Source organism: Amphiprion ocellaris, chromosome 12, assembly GCF_022539595.1.
Source record: "Amphiprion ocellaris isolate individual 3 ecotype Okinawa chromosome 12, ASM2253959v1, whole genome shotgun sequence".
Taxonomy (NCBI): domain Eukaryota; kingdom Metazoa; phylum Chordata; class Actinopteri; family Pomacentridae; genus Amphiprion; species Amphiprion ocellaris.
Genome location: NC_072777.1, coordinates 25493789 through 25512180, shown reverse-complemented (window position 1 = coordinate 25512180; position 18392 = coordinate 25493789). Strand labels below are relative to the sequence as shown.

The 18392-nt window shown below is 38.1% G+C and overlaps 2 protein-coding genes across 3 annotated transcripts in view; both read left to right on the top strand.

The window, feature by feature from the left end:
- Positions 1-214: 214 nt before the first annotated feature.
- Positions 215-2844, top strand: smim8 (small integral membrane protein 8). Its single transcript, XM_023276335.3, has 2 exons — positions 215-475; positions 2020-2844. The coding sequence occupies exons 1-2, from the start codon at positions 347-349 to the stop codon at positions 2176-2178; spliced, it is 288 nt and encodes a 95-aa protein (XP_023132103.2). The 5' UTR covers positions 215-346; the 3' UTR covers positions 2179-2844.
- Positions 2845-3945: 1101 nt separating this feature from the next.
- cenpe (centromere protein E) overlaps positions 3946-18392 on the top strand; it is a 31496-nt gene continuing 17049 nt past the window's right edge. Inside the window, exons 1-29 of one of the 2 annotated variants that reach the window (XM_023276337.3) lie at positions 3946-4120; positions 5517-5629; positions 5747-5836; positions 5957-6075; positions 6168-6287; positions 6550-6631; positions 6729-6796; positions 6882-6956; positions 7067-7118; positions 7287-7374; positions 8384-8513; positions 9145-9264; positions 9370-9522; positions 9608-9758; positions 9873-9972; positions 11154-11517; positions 11660-11716; positions 12044-12211; positions 12426-12500; positions 12794-12862; positions 13691-13822; positions 15021-15198; positions 15304-15458; positions 15539-15832; positions 16277-16423; positions 16579-16755; positions 17012-17128; positions 17225-17395; positions 17533-17682. In XM_023276337.3, coding sequence (XP_023132105.2) covers positions 4065-4120; positions 5517-5629; positions 5747-5836; positions 5957-6075; positions 6168-6287; positions 6550-6631; positions 6729-6796; positions 6882-6956; positions 7067-7118; positions 7287-7374; positions 8384-8513; positions 9145-9264; positions 9370-9522; positions 9608-9758; positions 9873-9972; positions 11154-11517; positions 11660-11716; positions 12044-12211; positions 12426-12500; positions 12794-12862; positions 13691-13822; positions 15021-15198; positions 15304-15458; positions 15539-15832; positions 16277-16423; positions 16579-16755; positions 17012-17128; positions 17225-17395; positions 17533-17682 — 3771 coding nt within the window. In that variant the 5' untranslated portion in view covers positions 3946-4064. The remainder of the gene's footprint in view (positions 4121-5516; positions 5630-5746; positions 5837-5956; positions 6076-6167; positions 6288-6549; positions 6632-6728; positions 6797-6881; positions 6957-7066; positions 7119-7286; positions 7375-8383; positions 8514-9144; positions 9265-9369; positions 9523-9607; positions 9759-9872; positions 9973-11153; positions 11518-11659; positions 11717-12043; positions 12212-12425; positions 12501-12793; positions 12863-13690; positions 13823-15020; positions 15199-15303; positions 15459-15538; positions 15833-16276; positions 16424-16578; positions 16756-17011; positions 17129-17224; positions 17396-17532; positions 17683-18392) is intronic. The other variant, XM_023276338.3, reaches the window with a different exon arrangement.

Genomic DNA, 18392 nt, shown 5'->3' with positions numbered 1-18392 from the left:
GCGTAATCTTTGTATTTCTTATTTTAGGGGAATGGGATTTTTTAAGTACCCTATCCTGACTAAATCCATATTTACCTGAATAAATCTTACTTTAAACAAAGAAAAAAATATGTAAGAAGAAGAAATGCATCGTCTCGTGATTGCAGTTGTGTGGTTCCCCCTCTTCGCCACTTGGGGCGCTGTAACCCGTTAAATATTCTTCACTCTCTTCTTCGTTGTTTTCTTCTACTTCCAACATGGCTTCCTTCAGTCAACTTGTGTAGTGCCAAACAGTGCAATGTTTGTTCTTCAACCTTCAGTGTGATATATTGTTTTTCCAAAAGACGAACAGAAGGTTCCACCGGACATGTCGGACAAAGAGGCCGGGAAAGGGAAGGAGAGTTCCGCGGAGAAAGGCTTCAGGACTCCGGGGCTGAGGGGAGCTAAGACCACCACTCTGTTCCGAGCTGTCAACCCTGAACTCTTCATCAAACCTGTGAGACTCTCACACTCTCTGTTAGCTGCAAAAATAAACACGTTCCTGCTTAAAAGACAACTTATTAGTTAACGTCCACATGTAGTTCAACAACCACTTTGGATAGTGCAACACATGTATCATTTTGCCACTGTTTATAAACGATAAATTAACATTTTAAACTAATTTGTGATGCGTTTTCTCCTTTATTTTTACAGTTTCATGCTAACTATGCTAACTTTTTTAAAACATGCGTCACACATTAATAATCAAAGGGTATCTAACCTCTAACACCTAGCAGAATGTAGCATCTCTCTTAATTCAGAGCTGTATTACCTCATTTAGGACAGCTTGGGCATACTTGTGCTATATGGGCCCCATTTTTCTTTTTCACACAAGACATTTTAAACACACACAGAGGACAGAGAAGCATTTCATACATTTTTGTGCTTGGTCTTGTAGCTTTTTTCTTTGTCTAATGTTTGGTGTGTTTGAATACTTTGTGAAGCACTGTGTAACCCCTGTTGTCGATGATAACAACGACAATAAAAAGAAGAAGAATATTAACATGCCACAATGCTGTTTTGTTTAATGTCTGAATAGATTTCAGTTAGGGCTAGACAATTAATCAAATAGCAATTCTGATTTTGACTTCCCACATTTAAATGAGGAAGATTGACTTGGATATTGATTCTTAAAATGTGTGCAAACATTCTGCGTCAGTGGATGTTGCATTTTTCTCTAAGGAAAAAAAACAAGGCTGTCACTTGTCTCTGATGATTTGGATGCTGTACCTCACAAACTGACAGGTGACAAATTCAAGGACAAACCTGCAGTGAGGGGATCTGATCGGTCTTTTCTCCAGACACTTTGCTGCCAAATTTTGGAAGCGTTTTTCCCTGTGTCGTTAAAGATCACAGCAAATCAACTTTTGAGACTGATCACTTCTGTCCTTTAATGACACATTTCTGTCTTGATAGGAACTTCCGTGATGACAGTAACCCACCCACAGGGTGTGAGGGCTTGCTGAATACCATACAAATTATGTGCTCAGGCCTACACAATCACCAGATCAGAACCCACTTGAATACCTCATGTTGAGGGAAGAATCATGTTCCATTGCTCCTGTAGAGTTCCAGAGATTTGTAGAATTAATGCTCAAGTTGATTGAAGTTATTCTGATTGCACTTCATGGGCCATCACTTGACTAACATGTCTTATGTTGTTTGTCGTTGAGTTTCTCTCCTGCATGCGTGTTGAAAACCGTTTCACCCTCAACCCAACAATTAAAAAATACTTTGCTAGTACTATCTTTATATGAGAGCTGTAACTTCTGTTAATATTTGCCGAATAGTAATTATCTGCCAAATGTTAACTGGTTTATGCAGTTTTAGTTTTTCATCTTTGTTTACGTACAAAGTCACAGTAGTCCCATACTGCTTTGTAGGAATGTTTTTTGTTTGTTTTGTTTAATACTGCAGCCAGAACATAGCATAGCATCTTTAAATATCAGTTGCTGGCCTCTTACTCACTTGACTTTAACCTAAACCTGTGCTGTTCTGCAGAATAAACCGGTGATGGCGTTTGGGCTGGTGACCATCACTCTGTGTGTGGGCTACCTGGGCTACATGCACGCAATGAAAGAAAACGACCAGCAGCTTTATGAGGCCATCGACAGCGAAGGAGAGAAATACATGAGGAGGAAGACTTCCAAATGGGACTGAATGTGTGTGTTTGTGTGTGTGTTTATGTACAGTGACGATGGTGAGAATTAAAACTTGACTGAAAAAAAAGACACCTGTCATTCTCTCTTTACATGCATCCACTACACTCTGTTATAAATGTACCTACTAATGATTTTCCAGTAGGTACATACAGTTACTGTAATGCAATATCAGGCTTTTCTCTGTCTTTCATCATTGTAAACTGACTGTTTTTGGTTTTGGGACATCATCTTAGCTTGGGAAAACGTTTTTTCACCATTAATAATGGAGGCTAAAAATTAGCACCAGCTGCGGGCCCAATTTATTTGGGACGTCATAATTCCCACCAGTGTTCAGATTGGATTCAGCCCAGAGAGTAATTGAAACCAGCTCTGTAGGTGGCGTTTTATTCAGGGTTGAGACAGGTAATATACTTGGTTTCTCTTCTATGCAGAAATGACAAGTTTGAGGATTGTCCTCAGTGTCTTGTTAAAACAGAAATGTCATTTTTACCAGCTGCCTTTGCCTTTGTGAGCTAACAATTTCATTCTTGCAAGAAACTTCAACAGTAAAAGAAGAATTTTGGAAAAAATATTTCAATATCTAAAACATTTCTATGTAAAATTATATATAAAACTGTATATCTTGAAAATGACTTCCACTAAAATTAAAGAAAAATAGATTACATCACTTATTATGAATGTGTTTTGTGTATGGCACAAATAATTTGTTCAGAAATATGACTGTTCGCCCATAATCTCATGCTGGACTATCTGTGTTCTACAGTAGTGCACTGCATTTACCAAATAGTCATAATAGTAAGAATAGAGACCTTATTGCATAATTACTGTCTCAGAAATATGAGAAAAGATTCAGGGGGATCCAGGGAATTGTTGGATTTTTTGGGTTTTCTTTCTCGTGTATATTTTTGTAGATTCATGAATTAAGTTCTAAATTATTCAGGTCAAACCCTGTAATTAACAATAAGATAGAGTCTTTGCGTTAATAATTGTTATAATCATGCAAAGTTATTTTTTGAAAGAGTCTCAATCTCTAATGTTTAAATTACTCGAATAAATTCACAGGATCTTGATCTCATTATTTGAAATTGTTAGGTTAATTTTCAATGGCAATCTGATTCTTCTATGGGAAAATGGTTGTCGTCCGCGACTGTTGCTTTAAATGGGCTCTATAAAGCATTCGAATGTGATAAGAGTTTAAATTGATAAAGTTGATAATAACACATGTATGGTCTTTGACATGTTGGCCAGTGAAACAAGATGTACAACAAAAAGGAAAATGTGACTCTTGTTATGGTAAAAACAACCTAGAAGACAGATTGAACCTATTAGCATCAATATTAAAACCCTCAAGAAAGTTTTTGGGTTTAGTTTTGCCGCCTTGCAGAGATAATAACAATGAATATCAAATACGTATTTTCAAATTCACAGGTTTTTTTAAAAAAGTACCAAAAAGTCAAGTTTTTTTGGTTGATGAAGCAACTCAGACACGTTGCATATTTTCGTCACGTTGGGGTACGACGTTACTAATTTGATATGTATATGCTGAAATTTAACGTCAATCAATTCATATCCCGCTATATAAGCCTCATATCGAGATGTGCTATGTTTTGTTATTCATTTTGTTGATATAGTTTTTAATCACAATCACAACCATAACGTAACCTGATCGACCCCACCCCCACCATATCCGGATATGGTTCGATCCGCCTGATGACGTCCACCAATCAGATTAAAGCAACAGAATTTGAAATAGCAAATTGAGTCACTGGCTGACAGTCCGGTCGAGGCTTCTTAGACGTATTGAGGTGTATATTTAGCATTTTTGGAAATGTATTAATTTAACTTTCGGTGTTCTGTCGGGTGGGAGACTTATCTTCAAGAAAAATGGCAGAAGAGTCGGCTGTGAAAGTTTGCGTTCGTGTCCGTCCGCTTGTTGCGAGGTAAGTTTAAAGCTAACAGACATTAACTGTGTTTCCCACTATACCTAAAGCTAATGTTAGCTAACTTAGCTAAAGTAATGTTTGTAATTTGTCGTTGTTTTAAACGTTAGTGACGGGAAACTTGTGTAACGTTAGCAGTACCGTCTTAAATTTAGCTTTCTTGTGCTTTACAGCTAAGTGCTGTAGCTGTTAGCTAACTTTTCATTGGAATGACAGTTGGCCGTTAAAACATTCAAAGCCTCACTTGCGTTTTTGTAGACTGTGTGTGCGCTAAATGCTCACAGTTGAATTAATATTCACGTTTTCAAATACGGCGTTATTATTCTAGTTATTATAATTCTACAGTAATTGACCAAATGAATTAGCCTTGTTTACCATGAGAATTCCTGCGCAGTATGACAAAAGTCTGTAATATGTGTTAACATTGTTCCATAATGAACTGACAGTATGTTATGCGATAAATAAACAAACCCGATGTACATTAACATTACAGTTTCAGTTTTTTTCTGCTTTAATTGGGACACTGCTGACATAGACCCCATTGAATACCCTATGCCCATTCAATAAAGAACTGAAATACATCATTCGGATCATACTATTATTGAATAAACTGCTCACGAATACCCAAACTGACACTAATTATTCTAAGAGTAGCTACCTGGAATCGTGTGAAGTGTAGCACGTGTTTTGAAATGTTTCCAAATCCTCAAAATATTACAGATTTCTGACTTTTGGACCCCCTGCGTGTGTTTATCTGTTGCTTATTTGATTTCACAATGATGCTAGATGAAAAGTCTGGGGACCAACTAGATTGTTGCAATTCATCCTGTGGGAAACATGCATACCAAATTCCATGGCAATCAGCCAATAGCTGGCGAAGAAATTCTGTCTAATCCCAAGAATGTCAGCCTGCCCAGAGCCCTCAGACATTACCCTCCTGCTGTTAGAAATGCATGAATTGCATGGTGTCAGACTTGAAATAGAAAATATTAGAAGGAATTACTGGCATGAAATACTGAACATGAATACTGAATGGTTGGTTTGACAAATGTAGATAGGCATATGTGCTAAGTGCGCTGATATGGACAGAATTTTTAATTGTATAGTTCTCTAGTAAAACGTTGCTGTCTTTTCAATGTGCATTGGGGTATCAAGACCTCAATCTGTGATACCATTCACATACCTAAACTAGAGGCTTTTGACGACATAAGTATTTGTTTTCATGTGTTTGTTTAAGCTGGTTCTTCCATTGCTTGCTCATAAAATCATCAGGGATGTTTTAAGAAGTTGTCCACAAATGAATTCTTACAGAGCAATGTGGAATTGTGCCACTTTAAGATTTCCAGAAAGTCTCTTGATGCTTCTACAAATTTCTTACATGTATCTCTTTGTACAGGGAAGAAAATGCTGTGTCAGAGAATGCAGTGCCCGCCCAGCTGTTTTGGAAAGCTGATAAGAAATCAATTCATCAGATTGATGATGGAAATTCCACCAAGAGTTTTAGTTTTGGTATGATTTGCAACATGTCCAGATTAACTATGTTTTGTTGTCTTTTTTACATATTCAGTTTAGAGCTATGGTAATAGAAATGTACTATGCATTGACTTGTCCATCTGTTTTTCACAGACCGAGTGTTCACTTCTGAAGAAACAACCAATCAGCTGTACCAGAATATTGCAAAGCCTCTGGTTGTTTCCACCGTTGCAGGTTACAATGGTATGTAATGGGAAGAGCACACAGTCAGACTCATTTTATGCAGAGTTTTGTCCCATCCCACTCATTGTATTTGCAACGTTCTTATTTTGTTTCTACATATGTTGTGTGTTTGTTTCACAGGAACCATATTTGCTTATGGGCAAACTTCATCTGGAAAGACCTTTACCATGATGGGGAGTGACCATATCCCTGGAGTGATACCTCTGGCTGTAGAAGACGTCTTTCAAACCATTAAAACTGTAAGAACTGTGTCACCTGTTTGAAATATGCTCAAGTTTGTTGTCTGGTCACATGTTTTTTTTCTAAACAATTGCTTCTCTTTTTCCACAAGTATCCAAAGAAGGAGTTTCTGCTCAGGGTGTCCTACATGGAAATCTACAATGAGACTGTGACTGACCTGCTTGTTGACAGCTGGAAGAGAAAACCGCTGGAAATCCGAGAGACAATCAATGTAAGTGGGCTGTTCAGGAGTGTGAGGTTTAGCTGTAAATTCTCAGTCAGATATTTACAGGTTTAGTTTTCAACATTAGCAAGTTAATTACAATGAAAAAATTACTGGACTGCTACTATCAAAGCTCACATTTTAAGTTTAGCTCAAGTAACATTTTAAGACCTGATGATGGTATTTCAGAGTCTAGGAGCATTGAATGGGCAAAAATGCTTTGCTGTTTAACATGGTCTTTGTTATAATTGTCATTAATCACTGTGTCTAGAAAAACATCTATGTGGCAGATCTGACTGAGGAGCTTGTTACGTCTCCTGCACAAGCCCTGGCATGGATTCGGAAAGGAGAAAGTAAGATTTGAGATTATTTATTTGAAGGATTCTTTGACAATTCGCACTACGAACTGCGTGTTACAATGTCTTTTTTCTGCGCATTGTTCCTCTCTAGAGAACCGGCATTACGGAAAGACAAAAATGAACCAGAGGAGCAGTCGCTCTCACACCATTTTCCGTATGGTAAGCATCATGCAGCCTGCATTTTTTGCAAACAGCAGTAAGATTCTCTGGAAATCAGGATGTTTTATAATTTTGTTTTGCTCAGATCCTAGAGAGCAGGGAAGGGAGCGACCCAGTAACCGGGGAAAATGCTGATGGAGCCATTATTGTATCTCACTTGGTAAGACAGATTATTATTATAGACTTGTTTTCTAATTTCACATTCACTTTGGTTCCGTCTTGTTGCCTGTATCCTTATTTGCATCGTTGTGATTTTTGTTCTGTCTACAGAATTTAGTTGATCTTGCTGGATCTGAGAGAGCAAGTCAAACCGGAGCAGAAGGTAAAGTGCAGTTAACTCCACAGGCTATTTTAGTTCAATGATGGAAGCCACATGAGATGCATATCAGGCCTGATATAATGTTAATTAGAGTTTACTAAGTGCATGCTATAGATTTTACTCAACTTACAATACTCCACTTATTTTTTTTTTTTCTTTTTGATATCCCAGGTGCTCGTTTCAAAGAAGGTTGCAATATCAATCGCAGTCTGTTCACACTGGGGCAGGTGATCAAGAAACTCACTGATGAAAACCAGAAGTGAGTAAATAATGGACATCTAACACACACGCACACGTATACACACAGTCGCCCACATATATATTGCAATGACTTTTCCACGTACACTGCAGGCCAAAAGTTTGAAAGCAAGATTAAATTTGTACAAAAAAAGATCATAGTTTCATTGGTATACTTTGCAACAAAATAAACGTGATTATTATGTAAAGAGTCACTCATCAGAATACATTTATACTTTAATTATCAGGTATTTGTATCTGTACTCTAGCTTCTTTACTCAGCTGTTTCTTTCTAGTCATTTCTGTGGTAGTTAATGAGATATGGACACAGTTGAGATTTATTTTGTCTACAGACTCTCAAAAGCCAAAGAGCAAAAGTGAATAAGACAAACTGTGATTTGTTTTTTTTTTGTTGTTGTTGTTTTTTACTTTTGCACTGAAGTTGTGACTCTTGGATCTTCTCAACTCTAAAACTAAACCCTTCTTTTTGTTAACATTTATTCAGCAATTGCCTGGTAACTTCAATGTATACCTAAAGGTAAACTGAGGAAAATGGTGAATATCAATGAAAGTAAAGTCTAATCCTGCAGTAAATACATCCCAAAATCCATAGAATTCATAGTCTTTTTTTATTAATTTTTACCTTTTTTTAGAAAAGCGTTGTGAACAGAAACTTGAAGTTGCTTCCAAACTTTTGGCCTGTAGTGTATGTAAACAAAGCTTTAAGTTTTCGCTTTCAACTATAATATACACACATCCAGTAACTTAACAAAAGCAACTTCCAGGCAAGTCCCAAAAGTCCATCTTCTTTATTGAATCATAACAAAGAGGAAGAAAAGGATGAATCTGCTATCTTACTTGTTGATTTGAAATGGCTTCAGACCAGCATGGAATCACACACATTTGCTCCATCATCTGAGAGTGAAAAAATGTGTATATTGCCACAAAAAAAAATGGATTTGAAATTGGATATTCACTGCTTGTTTAAAGGTGTGTGCTGCCATTTGTTAAATATCTGTCTCTTTCTTCAGGGGTTTCACAAACTACAGAGACAGCAAGCTAACCCGTATCCTCCAGAACTCTTTGGGTGGGAATGCTAAAACTGTCATCATCTGCACCATCACTGCTGCCACTCTGGATGAGACACTGAGCACTCTGCAGGTTGGTGGAATACGCAGATATACACTACCATTGAAAAGTTTGGCATCACCCAGACGATTCCATGTTTTCCATGAAAACTCACACTTTTATTCATGTGCTAACATAACTGCACAAGGGTTTTCTAATCATCAATGAGCCTTTCAACACCATTATCTAACACAATGTAGCATTAGAACACAGGAGTGATGGTTGCTGGAAATGTTCCTCTGTACCCCTATGGAGATATTCCATTAAAAATCAGCTGTTTCCAGCTAGAATAGTCATTTACCACATTAACACCGTGTAGACTGTATTTCTGATTAATTTAATGTCATCTTCATTGAAAAAACTGCTTTTCTTTCAAAAATAAGGACATTTCTAAGTGACCCCAAACTTTTGAACGGTAGTGTATATCTTGTTGAACATTCACTAATAGTACCTCAGCGCTATGAATCTGTATTATTATATAATTATTTACACTAACACAAAATAGTGTGGTACATTTTTTTTAAGTTTGCATATTTAAAATGAAACTTTGCAGATTGATGTGTGGGATGAAAGTTATGAAAATTAAAAACATGCACCACCAGAGCAAAAATAGAAACTGAGAAATCAAAGTTAAATTCACAAAACGCTTGTTTCTTTCTGTTAGTTTGCCAGCACAGCAAAGAAAATGAAAAACGACCCTCATGTGACAGAGGTGTCAGACGATGGGGCTCTGCTCAAACGCTATCGCAATGAAATTGTAGACCTCAAGCGACGCCTTCACGAGGCAAGTACCACCACCTTTTGTCTTCTGTCATGTTCTGTTGGGCCTGTCTCTGCAAGTTTCATCACAGCAGCACTTTCTACACACTCATCTATGCATGATCTACAGGTTTCCTCAGTCACACAGACCACAGCGACAGAGAAAGAGGTTCTTTCCCAGCTGCTTCAAGAAAAGGATCAGCTTCAGAGAGAGCAAGAGGACAGGATCAGAAACCTGACTAAACTGCTTGTCACCAGCGCAAACCTGGTCCCTGTACAAAAGGTAATCATGATGGAAATACAGCTGTAGTTAGAACACAGTTCTCTCTGCGCTATCATTGTAGTAATGAGTCATGTTCTCTTGTAAGATTCGTAAACGCAGAGTTACGTGGGGAGGAAAGATGCTCAGACTCGCCCGTCCATCCACCTGTGGCGACGAATCGTCTAACCTGAGCTTTGCAGAACCTTGGGCTCGGAAGAGGAAAGCAGACCGCTCTTGTTTGATGGAGCTGGGTGAAGGTAACGCAAAAATAAATTATGCAAACTGCAAGTTGGAATTCTAATTGGAATTTCCATGTCATGCTGGAACTGTGTTGTCTCATAATTGGTTTAATGCATGTTATATTTTAACAGAGGATGAAGACTTTGACTCTCACTGGGGGATTCCTGAAGAGCCACCAGATGACATGGATATAAGTCAGAGCTCTGTGACAGTTCGAAGCTTCGGAGACAGGTGAATGTTTGAGCGGTTGTCGTTGTTGTTAATTAATATCCCAGGACTGACAGGTATATCATGAGTTAGACCATTTTCAAACATGCCTGCAGGGTGTCTTTAATCAGCCATCTACTTAATCAGCTCTTATACTTTCATCGCTTATGATATGTGGTCTTTCTGCATATTGCACAATTGTGTGCCATACCAAATCTGAAAAATGAAACCTTGTTGATTATCCAAATTTTAGCATTTCATAAAAATGTTTTATTTTTGTTCTGAGATTTGCAAAGTAATGCATATACTGGAACCAAATGTATCATGGATCGCAAACAAGAAGTTGGTGAGTATATAAAGTACTAACAGAAACTAAATTCACAAAAGAAGACACTGAAATTAGAGTAAATTTTGGAGTCTTGAAAAATATTTGTGTCACAATCCCCTGATATGTAATATTTTTTAACAGTTTTATGCAGGAAAAAATGTGCAAATTCTGGATGGTGATCGGGGTTTTGATAAGTTCAGTTAAACATTAGTAACATTTCCAGTACTAAGCTCTTTTTTTACAGTTCTAGTCACCATATTGTACTTAACCCCCCTGTTTTTTTCACCACAGTTTTGTTGTCTTGTAATTCAGCTGTGAACTGAGCAGTTGTATTTTCATTCAGAGGCCATTGCATCAGTTAGGGCTGGACATGACTCAGCTACTGTGAAAGAAAATCTATACTGGACCCTTTTTTCACTGGTCTGTTGTCTGTTCCACAACTGAACCTAGAACGTAATTCGGCAAGTTTATGTAATAGAAAAGGACTGCATTTATACTTTTGGCTAACACTGTAAAACCTAATTTATAACATATACACACTAAAGACAAATCCTGACTATATGGATTGTGTGAACAGATTAGTGTGACACCCAGACTAATATAATCAGACCTGAGTGCAAATCTGGCTCTCAGTCTGTGGCAACCTTCACCTCATAGTGACAGCCTTCATCCTCCTGGACCCCAAAATGGTGCATTATTTTTTCTTTTTGTTGTTTGCTATTACAATGTGCGGATGAGTGTATATTCTCTATGCTGTATTTATAATGTATAGTCCACTTAATGTAAATCTGAATCCACTTTATGTGAAAATGCACCCTCCTATTGACGTATTTGTAGTTGTTCACACTTGTCATTTCTATGTTTTATCTTTCTCCAGTCCCAGAGACTTCGTGTCTCCCGACCGGATGCATGAGCTTACAGGGAAAGTGTCCAACCTGGAGATGCAGCTGGAAATGGAGAGTCAGCAGAAAGAGGAGGCCATGGCAAAGGTAGAAACATTAGATGAAAGAGTGGCAGAGCTGCAGCTGCAGCTTGGAACAGAGGCTCAACAGAGACAGGAGACTCTGGAGAAAATACTAACAACAGAACAAAGGGCAGCAGAGCTGGAGCTGCAGCTGGAAACTGGAGGTCAGCAGAAGCTGGAGGCCATGGAGAAGGTGACGATGTTGGAGTTAAGAGTGGCAGACCTGGAGAGACAACTGGAAGAACAGAGCCACAATAAGACTGAAACAGATGAACAGGTACGCTCTTTTTAAAACTGCTCTGTGGCTTCTAAGAGTCAGGAGAGATCTGCAGTTATGAGAAAAGCACCTTTTGATGTCCTGGTTTTTGTTTGATTCTCTCAACTGGTTTCAGCGCTAATCTTAATGTCTTATTTTCCAGATGAGAAAAGAGTTTGCCGAGACCATCCAGCTGTGTGAAACTTTAGCCACAGAGAAGGTAATGCTAGATGAGGCTATGGCTCAGGCTCATTGTTTAGCCTGTTCAAACACATCCGAATATAGTCAGACCAGTTGGAGAAACTGCCATATTTCTTAAGGCAAAACATCCAAATTACGTCTAGAAAAGCTTGTTAAAGTTAACATGGGTTGAGGTTCATATCCTTTTTGCACAAAACACAGCAAGACCAAAGTGAAACGTTTGCATTTCGATTTACATGGGCGTTTATTTAAGATGCTGGAGATAGAAAAAATTCTAGGGCCATGCATTTCACATCGAAATGTTCACTGTTGCTAAAACTGATGAGTTTTTATTTTATATTTATAGGACATGGTGGTTGTTGAGCGAGACTATCTGAAACAGGAGCTGGGGATGTTCATAGAGCAGATTGAAACTCTGGAGAAAGAGAAAGCTGCTCTGTCCCAGGAACTAGAGGAGAAGAGGGAGATGGATGAGTTCAATTTTCTGGAGCAGGAGGTCAGGAGGGAGAATGAGGTAAAGTTCTTCATTCTGCTCACACTCGGTACTTAAGGTCCTTGGATCCAAGGACAGCAAAGTTCACTATACTGGGTTTAGTTTTCTTTGGCTAGTTTATTAAAAACCTTTTCACTGTAAATTCTTTTCCATAAATGAATGTTGTCTTTATATATTATATATTTAAATTTTTATTTATACTGCGTTCATTTAGTTTTTTGTTGTGATCTTGCAGGATGCGTTGCAAAATGAAATATGTAGCTTGAAGAAAGCTGTCGAAGCCTCTGAACTCCAGTACCTGGAACTTCAGGTAAGATGACGTGCCGAAAAAGAGATCTTCTTTAGGTTATTAGTCTGAAAAGGAGCTTATTTTGTGTCACCAAAGTATCAGTTTAAATACATGGAAGATATATCTGACCTAAGTTGAATCTACTTGTCATTTCTTATATCACAGTTCTGACCTTTATAATAATTCCACTTTGTTTTCACATTTTAAGGGGACATCACTGACCAATGTTAAGCTACTGAAACTGAAAATGTTATACCTGAGATTTGTTGTTATGTTGATTTTTACAATTTTTGTAACTTTTTTTTTTTTTTTAGAACAAACTAGATGTGATGTCTGAAAAGCTGAAGAAGAAAACTGAATTTGCAGAAGAACTTCAGAATATGGTACGTGTGTTGTTGAATCATGTTTTAAAGTGGTTGTCGCATTGCTTGTAAAAAGTGTGCAACATGAAGTTACTACTTAAAAGGCTTTCAGCAGAGATGGACAGATGTTACAGTTGGCTGGACTTTCTCATGTAGGTTGTGTGTAGCGCTAAACTAAGAGTCCAGATGAAATATCCCAGGGAGGTTATAGTGAGCTGTTGTTGGTTAACATTTGCTGAATTTATAGTGGAAGTGGTTATATATAACTCATTGATATAAAAACAAACAAACCAAAAAAAAAAACAGCAGCACAGATATTCACGTTCACAGTCTCTGGAGAATAGTTCCTAGAAAGCTTAAGTGTAAAGTGTTGTCTCAGTTAATCCTTAAAAAATTAATGATATTACTTTTATTGCTTTTTTTTTTATTCACGTTTTTTATTTGCAAGTATTTCAGTTCAGCGTTGCAGAAAGAGGTTGTACGATATTGTGTGTATAGTTATCAATAATGAAAGAACAGAAGTCACGTTACTACACTAGATGCAACCACATTACTTTGCAGTGAGGTGTAATGTTAAAGTGAGAACATGACACAACCTTGAAACATCCCTAAATCGCAACCCTAATTCATGAAAATTTTAGTGTGTTTGCTTCGTTGACAACTGCAGGAGCACATACTGTAAACAGATCAATGAAATTGTAATTGTTTGCCCGTGGAATTCTGTATGGAATTTGTAGTTGAATCTGAAGCACTGTACAGATTTGTAGTTTCTTGAAGTGTACAGACTGCGAGCAATTGTAGTGATCAAATAATTAAGCAGGTTAACTGTATCATGTTTTCTCTTTGCAGAACGGTAAGGACTTGGTGCAGGAGGTGGCCAAGCTTCGTCGTTCTCTGGACGATGCAGAGGGGCTCAGCAGAGACACAAAGAAGGAATGGGCTGTGCTCCGCAGTCAGAAAATTTCACTGGAGGAAACAAATGTAAGTGGGATTGTTGTTTATGTAATCTGAAACTCTGCTTTGCAGTTAAAATGTTATGGGCAGTTTAATTGAGTGTCTGACTTAAACAGAAATGGTGTGCTTTCTCCTATTCTACTTCCTATTTATTGTGTGTATGCATGTTTGTTGCATAAAAGAGATGAAGTTACCTGGGGCTTTGAGACTAAGACATTAACCATAAATCTGTGAAATGTCCAATAATTAAGCCACTGGTGTAAATTGTAGAATAAATTTCAGTTTGTCAACTATGGTAAATCAAAGGTCACTTTGACTTCTGTGGATCTGCTTTATTTGGCTCAGCAACAAAAGGTACGATTGACTACCTTATAGTTCTGACAGAGTTTGTGCTCACACTGACTTACAACAAATACACCAAGAGGAGTAAACAGGATGTGATGTAAACTGACAGGCAATTCACTGAATGGATACTTTTAGTGAGTGTCGTCATACATGGCATCATACAGAGAAAGTCAAAACAAGAGTTTATTCCAGTCAGTTGTGACAAATCTTTTTCTACTTTGTATTGTGTTATTTTCTCTGATGTCACAAAGAGCTCACCAAAATATTGCTGATTATAAACATTATTAAGGGAGAGTGAAAACTGACCTATGATGTCTGCTTTTACCAAACAGTTAATCAGTAAATCAGACTTATTTGTACCTTAATTGTCATATAAATATAACATAACACAAATTACTTTACACAACAACAAAAACGTAACTATTTGGGGATACCTGCTCTGTGGTTGCTGCATTTTGCTTTATTCTTTTTCATAAAACAAACAAAAACAACCAATTTAATCACAATTTTCACTCTGCTTTGTCATAGAACATCCATTAGATGGGTGTTTAGCTTTTCAATTCTTACTGAAGCTGGACGAATTGCTGCAGTCTTTTAGTAGTTCTCACCACAAATGACACATACCAGGTGGATTGGAAGTAGACAAATGATTCCTAATGACGACTTTCACAATAGCCACAGAGAACATTAAGAAGTATGATGGAATGGTGGCTAAATTGGTTTAAATTTTCACTAAAATGGTGACAGATATTTAGTGTATGGTCTGCATTTAGAAACTATGTGTTTCTGTATGTATTGTCTTTGTGTTACATGAGTACTAGTCACTGCAAGGTCAAGATCAGTAACTTTTTTTGGTTTGTTGTCATGATCTCCCCTCTAGGTGACCCTGACTGCCAATCATGAACGGATGGAGGCAGAGGTGAACAGCCTGCGATTTCAACTTGAAACAGAGAAGACACGTTTCAGAAAGATGCAGACTGATCTTCAAAAGGAGCTTAATGTTGCCTTTGATGAGAACACCAAGCTCACCACTCTGCTAGATGGCAAAGTCCCTAAAAGTAGGTTTAAACTCCAAGTGTTTATATGATGCAAGTCAGCTTTTTGAGTGCAGACACTCAGCCTGTAAAATCGGTTGAGAATATTAAGATGCTCTTTGTTTCCAGATCTCATCGACAGCATAGAGCTTGACAGAACAGTAGCCAGTCTGAATAAAGAGCTGGCAGCATCTCGTGAAGCAGAGGAAACTCTCAGAGCTCAGCTGGAGGAACTGGCTTCATTTAAGACTCTTCCTGATCAGGTGGACAGCTTAATGAAGCAGGTAAGTCGTTCAATCGTCCTCTACTTTGGCTTTGGCTTAATATGCAAGTAACCATGTGATTTTATTCTGTTTTGTCCCAGGTGTGTGAGCTGACTGAGGAGCTGCATGCTACTCAAACTCAAAAGAACAACCTGCTCTCAGTTCAAGCTCAATGTCAGGACGAGGCTCTGCAGCTCAGAAACTCCTGGCAGACGTCTCAGGAGGAGATTATGAGAATCCAAGCAGACCTTAGTGCTGCTGCACTGAGGGAGACTGAACTGAGCCAGCAGTGTGCTGAAGTAACACAGCAGCTGGACTCACTTCGCTCATCGCTGGAGCAATATGAGGCTGAGAAGAGTCAACTCATGGCCTCGATGGAAGAGAGGGGCTTGAAGGTGGAGTAAAAATATGGATTCTCTACTTTCTTAACATTCAAATTATGAAGCTTTGATTGATGTTGCTGTTGTTAGCTGAGACTCAATACTGATTTATCTTCCGTCTGCCATTAGGATAGTAGCAGACAGTTATTTAAGTAGTTAACTGTCTCTCTTCTCTTAGTTGCATTTAATCAGATGAAGAGAAATCTGGGGCAGCTAGGCTGAGTGGGGCTTAATAGTGATAAGAGTTGACAGAATATTTGTTAATAGTGGTCATTTTTCATAATGCTTTCAATTGTAACCTCTCAATAGTACATTTTTGACATTGTCAAGGCATTTGTGTAACATCATAATACGCTTAAATTAGTGTAGCAGCAGCAAAGCACATATCACTGCAGCGTTATCGCTAGTTTCTATTGCGACATTAGATACCACTGAGTTTACAAGAATTCTTCACTTTAGCTTGAAGAGAGTGACCAGCTCAGAGCATCACTGGAAGGAAAACTGAACGAGATGCAGCAACTGATAAAGGATCTGGAGGAGAAGTTTGCTGACAGTGAGCTTTCCAGAGCAACTGAGGAAGAGCTCAACAAAGAGCTTCAAGAACAAGTACGACATTAACGATACTTGCTTTTACTGCCTTAGATAAGAGCTGCACCATGAGTCTATCAACAGAGAAATAATCTGCAACTATTTTGATACTTGTCAGCCATTTTTAAAGTCAAATTGTCTTTTCTTTTTTCTTTTTGTTTGTTTTTCCCTAGTTGAACCAGCTGAATGAAGATCTTCGGCGTGCGCAAACAGAGAAAGACTCTCTATCTGAGCAGAGTGCTGGTGTTCAGAGCTCTGCAGAGGAGACCGAGAAGCTGCTTTCTACTCTAACATCTCTGACTGCAGAGCTAGACCAGCTCAGGATGAACCTGCAGGAACATGAGGAGAAGGTGAGTGACTGCTCTGCTTTTTGTAAATTGTAAAATGACAACAAATAACTGTGAATATCCCCTTAACATTCATTGACGTGAAGTAGACCATGGTTTCATCCTCTCTCAATATAACTTAAAGCATATGAGTGTATTTTTGGTTGCTTTTTGTACTTTTTGTCCAAATATTTCAACATTTTGCCATCCTAGTACATATCACAACTCTTGTTTCTTGTCACTTCCTATCCAGTGATTTAGATTTCCCTTGTTTTTTTAGGCTGGAGTCACAGAAGCTCTTCTACAGTCTCTTCAAAATGATCTCCTACAGCAGAAGCAGAAAAACTCAGATCTGATTCAAGTTCATGAGCAGAAAGAGTCTGATTTAGGGGAACAGGTGAGCGTTTGGTACTTATACTTTTTAGTTAGTTTATTTTTTTTTAATTAATCTTTCATTTTCAGTACTTAAATGGAAATCTCACCATATAAACAGATGCTAAGACTATCACAGGAGCTACAGTGTGTGCGAGATGAGATGGAAACTCACCAAAAGGCCGGCGCTCAGCACTCTCCAGCCGAGGTGGAGAATCTGCTCTCTACTGTGGCTTCTCTCACTGCAGAGAGAGATCAGCTCAAGATGGACCTGCAGGAGAATGTGGACTTGGTGAGTTGACGTGCAAGTGCTTTTTCCAGCAGCAAGTTTTTAAAATGTTTCAATTCAGTCAGCCGTGGCAGGCCGCTACAGTTTGTTATTGTGTCTGCATGTCATAGCTATAAGTCAAATACGTTTTAACCTCACAGATGATTGAGAATCAGGAGGACCTGAGGACAGCCCTGGAGAAGAATCGCAAGCAGAAAGAACAGATCAAACAGCTGATGACTGCACAGACGTCCAGACTGGATGGACTTCCAGATGATATGAGCACACAACTGGAGGAGCTGCAAACACAAGTAAGAGTTTCACGATGAATCAGGGAAAATGTATCCCTTTACTGAAAAACTAAATTTTACATGGAACCTTGTGATTACAATAAGTCTGAACTTGCTCTTGTTTCATAAACATGAAGTGTAAAATCTGTTTTCCCTAGCAGTACCAAAGCTGAAATTCAGATTTATTCAGTACCTTTGTCCAAGAATTTGAATTTTTTTTCTTCTTTTTTTTTTTCACTGAACACACTGAATCTGACTGAACATTGCCGACTTTAGATATTTTATGGTTATCTAGGGTCATGAAGTGAATTAAGATTATGATTAAGGAATTATCGCTCTGGTTATAGAAGTTAAAGTCCTATCCATTTTCATGACTGACAAATGACTTGTTACAAGTTTGTATGGGCAGGAAAGTCTCCTGTCTGAAACATTGGTACAAATTATTCAAAACTGTCAGAAAATATCTGGGATCTGGGATTCAGTACTGTGTCAAGCAACACTGACAAAGAAATAATTTTTTCGAAAGCTGGAATACTAAAAACTCTAGGCTAGCATGAAGCCGTAGGGTTGTTGTGTTATCCAGGAGCCTGTCATGTTTCTATGTAGCACTGATGATATAAGGGAAGAAACATTTTGAAATAGTTCAGAATGGGGAAAGTTGCTTCTGTGCTTGACAGTCCTACATTCATCAAAGTTAAAATTGTATGAGGCCTTTAAATACATGTCGGGAA